The sequence below is a fragment of the Staurois parvus genome, unplaced genomic scaffold (assembly GCF_062004578.1).
Source record: "Staurois parvus isolate SC_StPar_1 unplaced genomic scaffold, SC_StPar_1.0 ptg000445l, whole genome shotgun sequence".
NCBI classification, from domain to species: domain Eukaryota; kingdom Metazoa; phylum Chordata; class Amphibia; order Anura; family Ranidae; genus Staurois; species Staurois parvus.
This window is the reverse complement of record NW_028318241.1, coordinates 3,943,847-3,962,094: the sequence shown is the minus strand read 5'-3', so window position 1 is coordinate 3,962,094 and position 18,248 is coordinate 3,943,847. Positions and strand designations below refer to the sequence as shown.

General features: G+C 42.8%; 1 protein-coding gene across 2 annotated transcripts in view; it reads left to right on the top strand.

Annotated features, from left to right (window-relative positions):
• Positions 1-18,248, top strand: part of RAB3C (RAB3C, member RAS oncogene family) — a 270,620-nt gene that overhangs the window by 36,160 nt on the left and 216,212 nt on the right. For both annotated transcript variants that reach the window (XM_089688061.1, XM_089688060.1), the window contains exon 2: positions 12,860-13,087. In XM_089688061.1, the coding sequence (XP_089544187.1) occupies positions 12,860-13,087 (228 nt within the window). The remainder of the gene's footprint in view (positions 1-12,859; positions 13,088-18,248) is intronic.

The window sequence follows — 18,248 nt, the reverse complement described above, 5'->3', positions numbered from 1 at the left end:
CAAATATTGTCCACGAATTCGCCGAATCAGTCGAATCGAATTTTTCATTTCTTCGCTCATCTCTATTAATAATCTTTCAACATGTGCATAAATATAAACTAATCACCCCCATAAATAGCATGTACTAAACGTGATCAGTGAACACAATATAGTGACCAACTTAAATTCAAATGTATGATTTCATATAGCTTTCCAAAATAAAAGTTCCTAAATCCTCCGCACTCATGCGCCACTCCAAAATAGCTCATACAAAGTGATACAAAGTGACGATTTTCTGTGATGGTGTCAACACACTCCTCTTGTTGCTAAAATGCCCCCTCACCTTCAATCTGTGACCCAAAGGGCCACTAAGCCTCCAAGATCACTCCTAGGTCTTTCTTCAATAATGGTAAGTATCCTCAGTACTCCTTCCGTGGGTCTCAGGTTAGTAATCAATACTCAAGACCTCTCAGGACAGTTTCTCAAGCTAAATATATCACTCACCATGACCCATGATGAGTGAAAAAAAGATCCTTCATAGTGCAGTATATTAGATCAATCAGCCTCTTTAATATATAAAAAATGCCCACTCACTTGTAACAAGCTCAATTATTAGCAATGTACAGCAATCAAAACCACATGCATGGGTGTACTGCATGGGTTAGGACTCATCTGGGTGTGCCAAGATGGTGCCCGTGTCGGATGTGCGTCACCGTGGACCGGAAGCTGCGTCACGGCGTATCTATGCATTGCGTCACTAATAATGGCTGATATCAAGCACCAAGTGACAATTATATTATTACCCATAAACCTAACCTAGGCAATGTGGGTGAAAAATAGTAAATACATTTATAAGGATGCGGATACGTCTACATTAACCAGATGAGGTATTACAATAATTATGATTTAAGGCAAGAGTGGGTGGTGAAATATAAAATTGTAGTAGATATGTCCATATTGTATGGATAAAAAGTCAGTAATAAAGGATCACCGTGGATTTCCTCAATACAATGGAGGTAGCAGGGCCCTGCTCCAAGGGGTTTCTTCACCGCAGCATGCGGGCTGTTAACCACCTTAGTATTGATGTGATTGTATAAATAAACTCTGAAGTAGTATCACCTATGGCTTGGGTGGTGAGTGAATTGTTGTACAGCAAAAAGGAATAAGGCGTATGTCCGCCATTTAATACGTTTACTACAAGGAATATACATTGATTGACTGTCCATATGTTACCTACTTGTTACAGGATGGGGACAGTATGTTTCACTATACAGGTGCAAGGCACCCTACATTTATTACAAGATACGGAGGACCCAGCAATTTATACAATCACATCAATACTAAGGTGGTTAACAGCCCGCATGCTGCGGTGAAGAAACCCCTTGGAGCAGGGCCCTGCTACCTCCATTGTATTGAGGAAATCCACGGTGATCCTTTATTACTGACTCTTTATCCATACAATATGGACATATCTACTACAATTTTATATTTCACCACCCACTCTTGCCTTAAATCATAATTATTGCAATACCTCATCTGGTTAATATAGACGTATCCGCATCCCTATAAATGTATTTACTATTTTTCACCCACATTACCTAGGTTAGGTTTATGGGTAATAATATCATTGTCACTTGGTGCTTGATATCAGCCATTATTGCTAAGCATGTCATGCCTATATGGTATAAGTTTTTGATACACTCCCTACATGGTGGTGTAACCAGTGTGCTGGTGCTGCAAATGTATTAGACAGTATTCTGTCACTATATCTGCAGCATATTATTACAAAGACCAGTCTTGCCACTGTTTTTATGTGATTTTAGGTCTGTTTTTGTACTATCTCATACTGAGGTGATGGTGAATCAGGGTATTTACCCTCATTGTCTACATGTGTATTGTGTAATAAAGCATAATTTTTGGAACTACTTTTTGTATCACATTCTGTCCATAATGTAACCACTTTTTTGGGAATCTCTTTTCACGCCCCCCCCTTTTTTGTATGCTTGTTTTTTGGTTACTGGGCAGAAAATATACGTCTGGCGATATATTATATTATATTATATTATATTAATGAGCCTCTGATCCTTTTCTTTACCAGATTAAAAAAGCAGACTTTTTTCATTTACCTTTTCACTGCACCCTTCCGCCATGCCTCCATTCAGGCCTATACATCAGCCGTGCTCCTGGAGCCTCCTGGAACATGTACATCACATATCCCAGGAGGCATCAGCTGAGGCTTCACACACTACAGGAGGACCTGGTGCCACATCATCAGTAGGCTGGCTGCAGGAACCGGAAACAGAAACCCGGCTCCTGATGACATAGAAAATCCAGATGGTGCATTGTAGCAGAGTTGAAGCCCAGAAGCACTATGATGAATACATTGCGTGTTTAAATATGTTAATTGCAGCTCCTACTACATACAGTCAGTGAGGAGGGAGCAGGGGGCAGGGCTGATCCATGCTCTCTGTATCTATGGACACACAAAGTGGAGCTCGGGAGCAAGCATGCAAGAGTGGCCCCATAGCAAGCTGCTTGCTAGGAGTGGCATTCAGCAGGAGGGAGGAGCAAGGAGTGCCAGCGCGAGAGCCAAAAGGAGGAAGATCCAGGCTGCTCTGTGCAAAACCATTGCACAGATCAGGTAAGTATGTTTGTTATTTTAAAAAAAATGTACCTTTAGTATCACTTTAAATTTCTCTTTAACTGAATTTAACATATTAAAAATCAACATAAAGTAGGTGAAATTTTATCCAAATATCCCCTCTTCCTGTTAAAGTTTGCTCTGATGCCACTGGGATAGGAAGTGAATGAATACTTCCCACAAGGAACACACAATAATAAAAACCTATAAACAATCAAGCAAAAAATTCAAGCAAAACATGCTAGTTAGGAAGTTTTTGTCCACTTCTACATTGAAGCTCAGATTCATCCTCTGGGCCCCAACAAGCAAGGACATAAACAATATAAAAAGATTATAACATTGTCACATCTAAGGTCCAGAAATAGTCTTTTGTTGGTGTAAAACCATACTCAAATACGTACATACTGAATATGCTGCAATGCTCTCATGGCCCATCTTAATATTAATTTGTGAAGGTGGAAGTAAACTCTGGAAGCCATGGCCACAAAAAAGGCTGGCAGATGGCAAGGAACTAGTCACCAGTATTTCCTGTGGTTTTCCAGCAGCTGATTTTTCCCTATTACTGCCTTACCATACTCTGTTCTTCACTGTGTCTCTGTATGGAGGCGGCCAACTTGGCAGATGGAGTGGTTTGCTTCCTTGTGTCAGCTCTTCCAGCAAGAACAGTGAGTAGTGACATCACAAAATCTCAACCCAAATCTCCTAGCAGTTTGGGGCAGCAGTGCCTTACATCTCACACTGCAGATATACAGCTATGAGACTGTAGGCACAGAAGAGCCTAGGCACACTCATATACCAGAAAGTGTACTGTTACTGTTCAGGAGGAATTCAAGAGAAAAGGTTTTCAGGGTACAGCTTAGACACAAGCAACTCTTCTAGATGTTCCCTGTAACTAGCAAATTTCAGTTATTTTAGTTCAGTTTCATTGCAAGCCCCAGTTCACACTGGTGCGACTTGTCAAGCGATTCAACAGTTCCAAATCGCATGACAAGTCACACTCCATTGCAGGAAATGGAACCGTTCATATCACCGTGACTCATGTTGCAGCAATTATTAAAAAGGTTCCTGCACTAGTTTTTGACAATTTTATTACAATTTGCATAGACTCCTGTTATATGAAGTTGCAAACGCAATGAAATCGGCAGTGCAAATTGCACTGATATGGTGTTTTAAAATCTCACAGAAGTAGCATAAATTCACAGCCTCACCAGTGTGAACTGGAGCTAAGGCAAATTTTCCTTTCATTTTAGCAAAAACAAACACAATGGGCCCTAATCACAATGCATTCCCACACTGTGTCTCCTCACTCAATTCCAAGTTTCAATGTCAGTGGTCATTACCTTGTCTAAACCAATCAAGGCTCACGCCTGCCAGTCTAGTCCTCTGTGTGATGTACTGTTTTCCATTTTTGTACTGATATTAATCACGGACTTCCTGTATTAATATGACAACTAACCAATGCGGCATATGGTCAATCCTGTGCCATTTGCAGGCTGGAAGAAGACCTGTTTTACCATATTCTATTTTTAAAACCCAATTCTAATGAAACTATCCCCTTCTGGTTTGGAACATTTTCTGTGCCTTGGCCCACATATATTTCAGCACTGGCATGGGGGATAACTTCAGAATGATAACCCTTCAAAACTACAGCTGCCCAATAGGGGATAAGAAGGTTGCTACCCTCCCCTGGTGAGCCACTAAAGGGGAATTTCAGACCCCTTGAAAGTTCACAAACCCTCTTGCTGATAGGTGAGGTTAATTCTGGCACTAATACAATTAATAGGGACAGCTATTTTCCATCAAGTCCAATGAGGTCTGAAAAGTAGAGTCAGTCACTTGGCTAAAATAAAGATTCTTATCCTGGTTTTAAAACTTTGTGAATTGAAATATTAGTGAATATGGAGGACACTGTAAGGCCCCTTTCACACAGGGTGGACTCCATCCTGATCAGCAGTGGATCTGCTCACAGATTCCCTGCTGATCAGAGCAGAGTGGGTGCATGACACATGGACAGAATGGACATGGGCAAAAGTGGATCCCCGTTTTTTTAGCGGACCAGATCGAACCTAGAGGTAGGTGGGTGTAAATGGTCGCAAGTCTGTTTACATGTGCATATCCATAGGGGTGCATGGACCATCTGATCAGGTCTGACAGGAGGACCTGATCGGGTCTGCCACGTGAAAGGGGCCTAATAATTACATCAGTTACAATATTTGATATTATATCAAATGTGGCATTAGTGTGGTGAACACACAGGGCTTTCCAGAATCCTCTCTAATGTTCCCTGTGATCCTAAAGTGAACAGGATACCTACCCAGCATTTTCCTCGACCTTAAAGTAAACCTGTGTATTGCCAATGCAGGACACCTTGGTAGACTCTCAGAGACCTCAACCTAAATTTTCTCGTGCAGGACACCTCCACCTTGTAGTCTTAAAGTCAACCTGTGCATTGTCCATGCAGGATAGTTCCCTAGAGTTCCCTGACACCTCAAAGTCAACCTGTACTTTTCCTACACAAGACATCTCCCCAGAGTTCTCTGTGCCCTAAATGTCAGCCTCTAGAGCTGCTTAAGCCAGCCATACGTGGATTGAAATTTGGCCGGTTCAGCAGGGATATTGCACAGAAGTAAGTCTACTGATCGGCTTCTGTACAACTGCCTTGTTGGATTTTTCCCTCTTGATCAGTGCTGCAGGCTATAGTCAACAGTGCTGAGCAGTGTATTTTGACAGCAGGGAAATCTCCCTGCTGTCAGAATACATTCACTCGGCAGGGAGGATTCCCCCATCCACGTCAAGTGTGTGGATTGGCCAATTGGGTTCGTTTTTTTTGTTCATTCTGCTGGTTGAACAAAAAACCCTGACTAATCTATGGGATGCTCTATACTTACCTATTTGTTTGTTCCTCTTTCACTTCCCAATACCTGTCACAGAGCTTTCCTGGACAAATAGAACAATGGAGTGCAAAGGAAAAACTAATATAGGCTGATGTGCGAGCCAGCATTAAAGTGTACCTGTTGCTTTACTATACTTTATATCTATTATTCCCCTGATATCCAACACAGCTGAGAATTGTGGAAGAACTTTTTCTGAAGGCGGACTGCAGACAACATTGGCAACTTGGCTTGGCTGACTTGGCTGCAATAGCTGATGAAAATAATCTCACAATAAATGTAAAAATACTGGACAGCACTGCAGAACATACTCTTTGAGAGAGAACGAGAACTTTATATGGTTATATGAGATAAGCAGCCTACGATAATGAAAATGGAATCAAATGACTTTTAAAAATATGAAAGAATAAACATTAATAAGAGGAATAAATCTTTTTGGCATAAGACAGTATTGATCTTCTGGCTGGTAGTTAAGCCTCAGCAGACTATACAATACGCTAATTGTTTGAGGGCCTGTGTTGATGGGCTTTTGTTGGCTTCAAACAGGTTTTGTATTCCCATACAAGTCTATGGCAATGCAAAACCCACCTAAAATAGATCAAATGCAGGTTAGGAGGAGGTCAGCTGAAGGCCAGATGCACCTGTTAGTTAATTCTTAGACCTCATGTACACAAGGCATTTTTGCAGCCACTTTTAGGGGTGCCGGGCTTTTTTTTTTACTACTTCCAAATGCCCCTCTATATGTCCATGCACACATAGACATTTAAAAGCTTTTAGTGGCAGAGGCTTTTAGGAGCTGTACAAAAACCCACTGCCAGTGCATCCAGGAGCAGCAGCGTTTTGGCAGGAAAAACGCTGGACACGTCTAGACGTGTCTAAACACACCTAAACGCATGTAAATGCCTAAACGTGTTTAGCACTTGAGCATCAATTCATTTCAATGGCTAGAATAACGCTCAAGCGCTTGATGCCTGTAAACATGCCTAAATGCTTGTAAAAGATTACCCCCAAAAAATTACCAATTTTGTTTTTAAAACAAAATCTCCACTGTACTGTTTGTATCACATTTGAAAACTTTGGGGGAAATTTCTCAAACTATCAAAACTGGAGCAGACAAAATCTGTAGCAGTTGTGCACGGCAACCAATTAGCTTCTATCTTCAGCTTGTGCAGTTAAGATTTGAAAACAAAAGATAGAAGCTGATTGGTTGCCATGCACAGCTGCTCCAAATTATGTTTGCTCCATTTCCGCTTATTATGTTACAACAAAGTAGTTTAAAGAAAAACTTCAACCCTCTTTATTAAATCTTACATTTTGGGGGGCCATGTCTCTGTAGCACTACCCCCTTAGGGGGCACTAGAGATTTGTCCTATAGTCCTGCACAACTAGGCAACACGCATTTACTTCCAGACTTGCACTCCAGAGACATTCCAAAACAGTCCTTGAACTTGGTTTTTTGGATTAAATTAGGGGATTTAAACTTTGAGGGAGATGAGGGATAAATGGGATGTCACAGAAACTGTAAAACTCAGGACAGTGTCCTGGAACTATGTATAAGTCATCAAGAGTTTTCTCTTCTTGGAGAGCTATCCAACCTCTCCTTGTGTACAACCTCAGGCCCCAGATGAAATCTCCTCTTCACCCAGCTGCCTGAGGGAATCCCTGGCCAAGAGGCCCAGAAGCTGCCACTTTAGATGAAAGCAGTACCAGATGGGAGCTAGTCAGGTTTCCCACCTAAATGACCTTTCCCCTTATCCAGCCAAGGGGGTGTGGGGTTACTCACTCAGTCTCTCCTGCAAGCTTGTGGGTTGTTGGATGCCTTCAGGCCTTACACTGGGCTGGCTCCTTCCCTGCTTCCCAGGCTGTCCTCTTAGGGGATGGTGAAGCTGAGAGTCCATCTTCCACCCATCTCCACCTTCATCTTCCACCCGAACTCTCCTGCCACCGAACAGGCTCAGTCAATCTTAAGGGCTGTCCTGACCCATGCCAAGCCTCCTGCTTGGGGATTGGCCAGGATCCCTTGAGAGTGCAGACCAGCTCCTCCTCACCCCCACCCACTGAATTCTAGAGAGTTCTCCAAGTCTCTAGATCAGGGGAAAGTTCAAGTGAGCTGATCTGCAGAGCCTCTAAGCCCTCACCAATATCTGACCCTCTTACTATTTTTCCCAGCTGCTATTCAGCCTCCTACTAAAAAAGAATTACCTTAGCACCCCCTAGTGACCTAGGAGAGTGCTACATTTCTATCAGTAAAAATCACATAGGACATTGCTTGGCAGTCCTTTAATGCTCTATGCAATGTTGTTCAAAGCTCCAGAGAACTGGTGTTTTTTGAAGAACTGTATGCCTAGCAGGACTCTAAATGTGTCTTGAGCTGTAAGGGGTGTAATCGTTATGTCTCCTCAGGTACACCTATACTGTATATATCCAATGCACATGCAGACTGCCATTTTTACATCTTTGACAGCTCATATAGCATCTGATATATACAGAGGTGTTAAAACTGAGCTCCAGGCAAGCAGCTAAGTATAAGACTGAAATAGATAAATAGGAGCTGTCTTACCTGCAAAATGATTTGGATTTATGCCCATTCAGTCCTGAGAATTGACCTACTTTGTATGTAAATTGTTTTTGTACATGGGCATCATCACTTCAAGCGGTATTAAACCCTAAATCAAAAATGTAATATTTTGCAGCTTTCGAATGTTTAGACATGGTGGCTAGATTAGTCTTCTTTTCTTAGACATTTTCCCTCTGTTTTCACCTGGTGATCTGGCCAGTAACACACCTCCTGTATTAGAGTGTCCCTACTCTGTATGAAGCACAAGGGATGCCTTTGGACAACAGCATTGTCTGTCTGGGGGGAGGTGAGTGTTTGATTTATTAGCAGATTTAAACACACTAACACATTGAAGCCAAACTACAGCTAATACTTTGTAAGCAGTTACAGTAACAGTTTTTTCCTTTTGGAATAAAGATTTTATATAGAATATAAATAGCCACTATCTCAAGTCCAAATCTATGTGCCAGTAAAGTCTGTCATGATAATACCTTTTGGTTTTAAGTCGTTTGCTACTGGGATAAAGATTTTATATAAATAAAATGAAAGCTGACCATTGTAAGCACCCCTGCTAGTGTTTAATGGATTGTCTCATCCCTGTAAGTGATACATTCTGCTGGAGAGCTTGTGCTTTTGAAAAAAAAACATACAGTGCCTAAAATAAGTATTCACGCCCCTTGAAATTTTCCACATTTTGTCATGTTACAACCAAAAACCTAAATGTATTTTATTGGGATTTTATGTGATAGACCAACACAAAGTGGCACATAATAGTGAAGTGGAAAATGATAAATGGTTTTCAAAATTTTTTTACAAATAAATATCTGAAAAGTGTGGTGTGCATTTGTATTCAGCCCTCATGAGTCAATACTTTGCAGAACCACCTTTCACTGCAATTACAGCTGAAAGACTTTTTGGGGACGTCTCTACCAGTTTTACACATCTAGAGAGGGACATTTTTGACCATTCTTTGCAAAATTCTGTCAGATTGGATGAAGAGCGTCTATGAACAGCAATTTTCAAGTCTTGCCACAGATTCACACAGTAAATCCACAATCACAGTTGGATTTAGGTCTGGACTTTGACTAAGCCATCCTAACACATAAACAAGCTTTGATGGAAACCATTCCATTGTAGCTCTGGCTGTATGTTTAGGGTCATTGTCCTGCTGGAAGGTGAACCTTTGCCCCAGTCTCAAGTCTTTTGCAGACTCTAACAGGCTTTCTGCTATAACTGCCCTGTATTTGGCTCCATCCATCTTCCCATCAACTCTGACCAGCTTCCCTGTCCCTGCTAAAGAAAAGCATCCCCACATCATGATGCTGCCACCACCATGTTTCATAGTGGGGATGGAGTGTTCAGGGTGATGTACAGTGTTAGTTTTCCACCACACATTTTGCTTTTTAGGCCAAAAAGTTCAATTTTGGTCTCATCTGACCAGATCACCTTCTTTACCGTTTTCTGTTTCCCCCACTTGGCTTCTCGCAAACAGCAAACGGAACTTCTTATGACTTTCTTTCAAGAATGTCTTTCTTCTTTCCACTCTTCCATAAAGGCCAGATTTGTGGAGTGCATGACTAATAGTTGTCCTGTGGACAGATTCTCCCACCTGAGCTGTGGATCTCTGTACCTCCTCCAGAGTTACCATGGGCTTCCTGGCTGCTTCTCTGATTAATGCTCTCCTTGCCCGGCCTGTCAGTTTAAGTGGACGGCCATGTCTTGGTAGGTTTGCAGTTGCGCTATACTCTTTCCATTTTAAGATCATGGATTGTCACTTTCCTTCCACTTCACATATATGTGCCACTTAGTGTTGGTCTATCACAGGGGTCCTCAAACTACAGCCCACGGGCCACATGCGGCCCGCCGAGGACATTTATCGAGGCCTCGTTGCCGTGAGGACGGGGACACCAAGTACAGGGGTGGGCAGGGGGCTGCTGTATCTTACCCGGCTCCGGTCCCAGTCCCACGATGATCCAGTCCAGGAAGCTCTGCTCCTTCATTCACTCCGGCCACTCCCTCACCCGATGTTCGCGCTGCCGCTCGGCTCCGCGTCTTCACCAGTGATTGGGCACCAGAACTGTAGCCCAGGAAAGGTACACAGGCGGCCAATCACCTGCGAGGAGGCGGAGCCGAGCGGCCCCGCGAACATCGAGTGAGGGAGAGGCCAGAGAGAAGAAGGACAGCTGCCAGGTAAGTGTGCCGTGCAGATGGTGCTGCTGCAATCAGGTATGCTGGCTGCAGCAGCACCATGCTGGAACAGGGGTCAGCAAGTTAAGTGTCATTGGTGTCAGTGGGAGGAATAGTGCCCCATCATTGGTGTCACTGATACTAATGATGGGGCACTATTCCTCCCCCCACTGACACCAACGATGGGGCACTATTCCTCCCCCCCACTGACATCGATGGGGCACTATTCCAGCCCCCACTGACAATAAACGATGGAACACTATTCCTTCCCCCACTGACACTAATGATGGGGTACTATTCCTCCCACTGACACCAATGTTGGGACACTATCCCCCCCCCCCCACTGACACCAATGACAGGTTACTATTCCCCCCCACTGACACCAATGATGTACTATTCATTCCACTGACACCAAAGATGGGGCACTATTCTTCCCACTGACACCAATGATGGGACACTATTCCTCCCACTGACACCAATCTTGGGACACTATCCCCTTCCCCCACTCACACCAATGACGGGGCACTATTCCCCCCCCCCCCCACACTGACACTAACGATGGGGCACTATTCCTCCCCCCACTGACACCAACAATGGGGCACTATTCCTCCCCCCACTGACACTAATGATGGGGCACTATTCCTCCCACTGACACCAATGATGGGACACGATTCTTCCCACTGACAATAATGATGGGGCACTATTCCTCCCACTGACACCAATGATGGGGCACATTTCTTCCCACTGACACCAATGATGGGGCATGTTTCTTCCCACTGACACCAATGATGGGCCATTATTCCTCCCACTGACACTGATGGGGCACGATTCTTCCCACTGACACCAATGATGGGGCACTATTCCTCCCACTGACACCAATGATGGGGCACTATTTCGCTCCATAAGACATACTTGGGGTGAAATGTCTGTGCGTCTTATGGAGCGGCCAGCCCAGTATTCCCGCCACCGTTGTATGTCCGCAGTTTTTGCTCATCTACTGTAATGTGTCCACATTTGTTCATAGTTTTTTTTTTTTTTTAACTATAGTCCGGCCCTCCAATGGTCTGAGGGACAGTGAACTGGCCCCCTGTTTAAAAAGTTTGAGGACCCCTGGTCTATCACATAAAATCCCAATAAAACACATTTACATTTTTGGTTGTAACATGACAAAATGTGGAAAACTTCAAGAAGTATGAATACTTTTTCAAGGCATTGTACTTAGTGGCTGGATCATCAAATGAAAATAAAAGAAAGAAAGCCTAAAGAAAAACTAATGCAGCCATCACATGTAAAAAATAGTAAGCTGCAATTTAATAAATGCTTTTTTTATTAGTTTAATACTACTTTCACTTGTGGAGTGATTTTGATTAAAGACGATCTTCATCCTGTAAAGAAAAATGTAAAAGTCAGCAGCTACAAACACTGTTGCTGCTGACTTTTAAAAAACACACACTTACAGGATCCAGCGATGTCCTCACCCAACCTGGCTCTTTGCCCTGTCTTCGGGTCCAGGCACTGGCATTTTAACTGTGGGCAGCTGACTGAATCCTTGTGGCTTCACAGCCATCTACCCACTGCGCATGTGCAGACTGCACTGCGCCCCCTGAATACTCTGACATGTCCCAAGAGGCTGCTGGGGAAGGAACCTACGCAGTCAGAGTGGGAATGGGTACCTATCAATAGCAGGTATCCACTCCTCCCTCTCCCAAAAAACATTCCAAATATAGGAGAGGAGTGGGGGAGGAGGGAGAAAAGCGGAACTTCCCTTTTTGGATGGATTTCCAGTTTAAATCTATTTCACCAAAATGTCACCAAAAAACTCTGTGTGTGTGTGTAATTAAGGTAATTTAGTTTTTTTCATTTAGTGTTCATTATATTTGTGTTGTCTCCTTTTGTGCATCTTTTTGTTATTTGTGCAATTTTTCTTTATTTTTTTTCAATTTCCCAAAAAAAGTAATTTTTGCGTAAAATCTGAATTTTACCAAAATCTCTGGCTTATGGAAATTCTAATTTCACTCATCCCTCTTCATCACACACATGCCATTGTGTGCTGTAGTTTGTCCATGGGAATTGCTGCAATCCAACCCCAAAAGAGTGAATAGGGTTTATTTGGGTGGCAATGTTTTTAACCCTTTGAGGAAGTGCAGGGGTTTTTACTGGTGGAGGTGTTGGATGCAAATGGGGTATGGAAGAGAGAAATGCAGAGAGACATCAGAGGTGGGTTTGCTAGATGGTGCGGTAATGTCAGCTCATGTAGGAAGCCCAGCATCCTCAGGCTACACCTTTCATCATTATATTATTGACAAAGTTCTAATCATATATAAGATGCAGGGATTTATAGGTGGGAAGGGGATGGATTCAGATGAGGTTATGGAAAGGAGATTGTTGGGGGGGTTAGATGGTGGGGTAATGCAGTGTCATTAACTGGGTCCAGGATCAACCAACACCTGGGTTCTCAATCAATACCGATTTTAATGATATCTGTGACAAAGTTCTAAACACATGTATGCAGACATTGGTAATGTTTGTGTCCATATGTCCAATGATCACTGCAAAATAGGAAACTACAAATAATTTATGTGTCTATATCTTTGGTTCTTCCAGATGGCCTCTGTACAGGATTCCAGATATGGACAGAAAGAGACTTCCGATCAGAACTTTGATTACATGTTCAAGCTGCTCATTATCGGAAACAGCAGCGTCGGCAAAACATCATTCTTGTTTCGCTATGCTGATGACTCGTTCACATCTGCATTCGTGAGCACGGTTGGAATTGATTTCAAGGTTAAGACAGTCTTCAAAAATGAAAAAAGAATTAAACTGCAAATCTGGGTGAGTTATTGGATTTATCTTCTATAAAATGTTGGTTGGTTTATCCACCAGTTGTTATGAGGACACAAAAACTCATCACAAAGAGCACATGAACATGAATGTTTAGTGTTAAACAAAGCAGCGACATCCATAAATCATCTTCTCAGATTAGACTCAATAGTGTCTTTCAATAAGAATAAATAATGCATGTGGCTATTGCTCATATTTCATCAGGTAATGCAGGTCTCATAAAGTGTAGGGATGATAAGAATCACAATTACTACTGAGGACACTCAGACAGATAGATTTTGTTAAACAACAAATAGCCATAAAGACGTTCAGCTATTTCAGTGTCTGAATTATAAATTGCATGGCTAGTTATGATGTCTGGATTTATGGAAAGTCGCTCTACATTATAGTGGCTTGGAGAGAGGATTTCAATGTCATAGCACTCTGACTCATGTCCTAAATGTCTTACTAAAATAATTGTTGCATATTAATGGCAAATGAAGGTGGACCTGTCACCCGTGGTGAGGTAGCCATAGATGTAGGATGGCAGTCACTGCATCCAACCATTTTTTATTGGAAGGGCTGATGATTCCATATCTATCTCACTTGTAGACGCCCACCATCTATCTTTTTCCCAGAGCTGATGACCTTTCAGGGAGAAAACCTACATGGAGTCAGTAACATCCTTCTTTCTTTTGCCCCCTTCCTTGTCTATAAATGTGTATTCTCTGCCAAGACAGGCATACATGTTTAGGAAGAACTGTGCAACACCCAGGGGCGGACTGACCATTTGGAAACTCGGGCACTGCCCAAGGGCCCGGGGTCAGTAGGGGGCCCCATGAGATGCCCCTGGTACCTTTTTCATAGTTTGGGCAAGGACACAGGGGCCCCATGATCCCCTATTGCCCAGGGGCCCCAGGAGTTGTCAGTCCGCCCCTGGCAACACCCTACAGAGAGTTCAAGCTTAGAGAGGTCAGATCATGCCTACATGTCCAAATAACCTCTAAAGTCTGTGTACTCTACGGACTAATTTACACTTGCTTCGACTTCAACACACATTAAAGTGCCTACCTCTTCAACATGGTTTTTTTAACGTGTTTTTGATGCTTTGGTGATGCTTCATTGATGCTTTTTTGAAGCTTTAATGAAGCTTGGCAAATGCCCTGTGTGTGTGTTGATTTTCTATTTGTATTAAAGGGGACCAGTAGACCCCCAGCTCAGTAGTGCCCCCACTCAGCGGATCCCCAGCTCATTAGTACTGCTGTTCAGAAGATCCTCAGCTCATTGGTACCCTCATTCAGCAGATATCTAGCTTATTAGTATCCTTGTTCAGTAGATTCCTTGCTCAGTAGTAACCCCCAGCTCTGCTGATCCTCCACTCAGTAGTAACCCCCAGAAATGCTGATCCACCACTCAGTAGTAAACCCCAACTCTGCTTGTCTCCCACCCAGTAGTAACCCCCAGCTCTGCTCATCCCCTGCTCAATAGTAATCCTCTGGTTTGCTGATCCTCCTATCTCCCTGGTCTCCATTCACCTCTTGCTATATTGTTCCCACGCTGCGCACCACATATGACATTGCTAGTCTGCTAGCTCTGCTGATCCTCCACCGTTCAATCCTCTCTCTCCGGTCCCGCTAAAGCATTCCCATGTTGCACATAATGTTTGCTGTCTGCTAGTTGCACCGCTCCAGTCCAGAACCTGCTCACCTTTCTGCTGCTCCTCCCTGCACACCAGATGTGACATCTACATCAGGCACTTTCAGAATATATACACATAAACCGGAAGAGACTGCTGATGACATCTTTCAGGTTCGCTCGTTGGTTTCCCATTGCATCCTGGGACATCTCATACCTGCAATACCTCCAAAACAAAGCAAAGCTAACTCTGAATAAAAGCTCCTCAAAAGCTGCAGGTGCTGTTAGCTAGCTTTGTTATAGACTTCAATGGAGGCTTTGGAGATGCTTTGAAGCACCAAGCGAACGACAATTTTTAAAGTGAAGCAAAGCAAAGCAAACAACATGTGAACAGGGCTGTAAACTTACCATTTTATTTGGTGAGAAGTGCTTTGATTGGCATTAGCAGTGCTTTAAAAAAAAGTGTATCAAATGCCACATTTTGAAGCATGTGTAAACTAGCCCTCATTATCTAAAGTAGTGGAGAGTGCACACGATGATGGTATCCAATCAGTTACTATCAATCCAATTTACTGTTATAGAGGTAAATTTGAGGCATCAAGTAAAATTAATCAGAGCACTGAGAATGCTATGTAGAAAACACTGCAACTGTACCACAGTCAGAAAGTCCAACGATGGAAGGTACCTCCAGTAAGGAACAAATGTAATATTCACTTCTGCTGCCTTTACTGCCTGTCGCTGAAAAGGTCCCTTGAAAATTCTTTGGAATCCATTACTTCCTTCTGGGAATTCCCTTACACATGTTGTTGTCCCTTTCTGGCGGCTGCCAGGTATTCCGGAGATGATACTGTAGCTCCTAAATGCCTGTTTTTGTTTGTTTTTTTTGCTGCCTACAAGGGAATATGAATGGTAATACCATGCCACAGCTGTGAGCCAACATTTGGCTCACATTTGCACCATTGTCCATTCGCTTCAATGGGTCATGTTTGTATCTGCTGTACTTGATATATACTGTAAGCTTTATATTGTATCACTGTGAAACGAAATACTTGTCTGGTGCATTGTTCAATATGCTTAATAAACATTTATTGAAACAGGCTGGGGGAGGTTTGGCAGTGGTACTGCCTGCTAAATGCAACCTGTTGTATATAATTTTCCATGCCGCACTGCAACCGCTGTAGTGTGTACTAATGTGTCCACTGACCATATTAACTTGGAGGTCAGAGAGGTAGTAAAACCCCAGCTTAACCACCTATTTTTACTGCCTACACCGCCTGTGTAAACAAGGGCTTAATCTGAGTTTTTTTGATAATTCCATACAGCCACATTACCCTTTTCACAGTGATTTCTGCTACAACTGCAGTCCCATAATGTATGATCTAGTGCTGTGCATGGATGGTCACGTTTGTAGTGGGATCAGTCACAAAATGGAGTATAACCTAATGCAGTATTTGTGTTATTGAGCATAATTCTCTATTCTTTTTCATGATTGAAAAGTATTTTTCCAATTCACTAAAGGTTTTAACATATGATTCAGCTCAATTTACAGCATGCACATTATAGTATTGATTTTTGTGTTATTTTTTATGTAAAAGTCAATTTTAAAAAATGATCCCTGGGGTTTTTGCTTATTAATTATCACTAGCTGCATTTGCTGTGAAGCTAAACATAAGGTTCTGTGGAGTGTCTATAATGGAAAAACACTAAACGTGCACAGAATAATTTAAAGGAGTCATGTGGGATTACAAAAAAACAAACACACGTACTCACCTCCCTGCTGCAGCATCAGTCTGGTGTTGCAGCTGTCACTCTCCAGCTCTGAGACCAAGAACTGAGCAATCACATGACCCCTGATCACTCAGAGGAGCATACTCTTGTAACTGCCAATGCTTCTTTGCATTCTGTGTCTACCCATGCATGCGCATCCATAATTTGTAAGTTTCATTTTCGGAAAAGGCGCGTGTAGGTAAACGCCAAGTTGAATGAAGTGACTCGGAGCCTATCCAAGGCTTCTTTCTTTGTTCCTGATGGCTGAAAGGGGAGGTATGGCAGGAAAGGAATTTTGAGTGTGTGCTGCCAGGGAGGGCAGAAATAAATTGAACCAGTTTCTTTACTCTGCTTGAGTAACAAATACAGATTCAGTTTTATAATTAAGTCATTTTTTTTAATTTTGGGAAGAGAAGAGTTAAAACCCCTCTGCTCTCTGTGTCCCATTGGGGAAAATAATGTTCCCTTTTTTTCCTATAAACACAAAAGGAAATCTCTACAATTTAAGAGGATTCTCTTCTTTCCGCCCTAGTGACAATTGTCCTGGGCAGTGGTGTATTTAGGTTTTGTGCTGCCCTAGGCAACACATAAATCATCTGCCCCCACAGACACCAAACAAAACAACCCCCCCTTTCCCCCCCTGCCCCCACAGAGGAGAGCCTTCCACTACCCCCTCCCCCCCCAACAATAGAGAGACACTCATCTTCACAACTCTGGACATCCCCAGGAATGAGAGTCAGGCTCTACATACACCATCAAGAAGCCCACAGCCTCTCTTGGATCCCACCTGGTTCCCATGGTGTGCATATCCCTTCTTTCATCCCTTCTTCTGGGGGGAGGTGCTGCCCCCCCTGAAAAACGCCACCCTAGGCAAGTGCCTTGTTTGCCTTGTGGTAAATACGCCCCTGGTCCTGGGGACATATAAAGAGAGCAGCTCTCTCCAGTGATGACATAGCTAGCAATAAAAACCTAACAGAGGTTCCTCCTCTCTGCCGTTCAGAAGTTCAAATGTCAATCAAACAGATCAAATGTGCTCCTCTAATTAAGTTTCTAAGAACAATAGTGAAATAAGGCATTGCGGGTGCTGGGTCAGTAAGTTAACATAAAGTAACCAAGTATCAAAACATGTCCTGACATGCAAATAAAATGGGCAGTAATTCTGGTGGGGAGAACTTTCTAGACTAAATTTGAACTGAATCCAAAATCTTTAACTAGCTATGAATAGAGTGGGTAAGAGTTTGATACAGGCACACAGACATCAAGAAGTAGTTGAAGGGGAGGAATGGATCCAGATTAGAAGTTCTGTCGGGTGTTTATAACTCTGTCTTTGTTTGAGAGATTGTCTCTGTCTATCCTGGTGACCATTGTCACTGGGTTGGAAAGTGAATAGAGGCATACAATGTTACAATTTTACAGTTGACTCCACAGCAGAATGTACGGGGGGGAGGATATCTGTCTACAGGTAAGAACACTCTACCCGAAAGTAGGAAAATATTAAAGGCCACCAAAAGGTGCATTCCATGTGTGTTTTCTGCACCACAGGTGAATGTGCTGCCCTTGTGAGTTGCATGTGGTTGCCAATTAACACCCCAAACGCATCTTGCAAGTGCAGAACATTCTGGTGTTCTGAAAAAATAGTGCTTTCTGTGCTTTTTCCACTTTACAGTGCATTTTACAGGGCATTCATATGAATGGACTATCAAAACCAGAACACATGGCAACACATTTATTCCAATGCACGAAAACATATGTGCTGTGGGTTTACAATAGG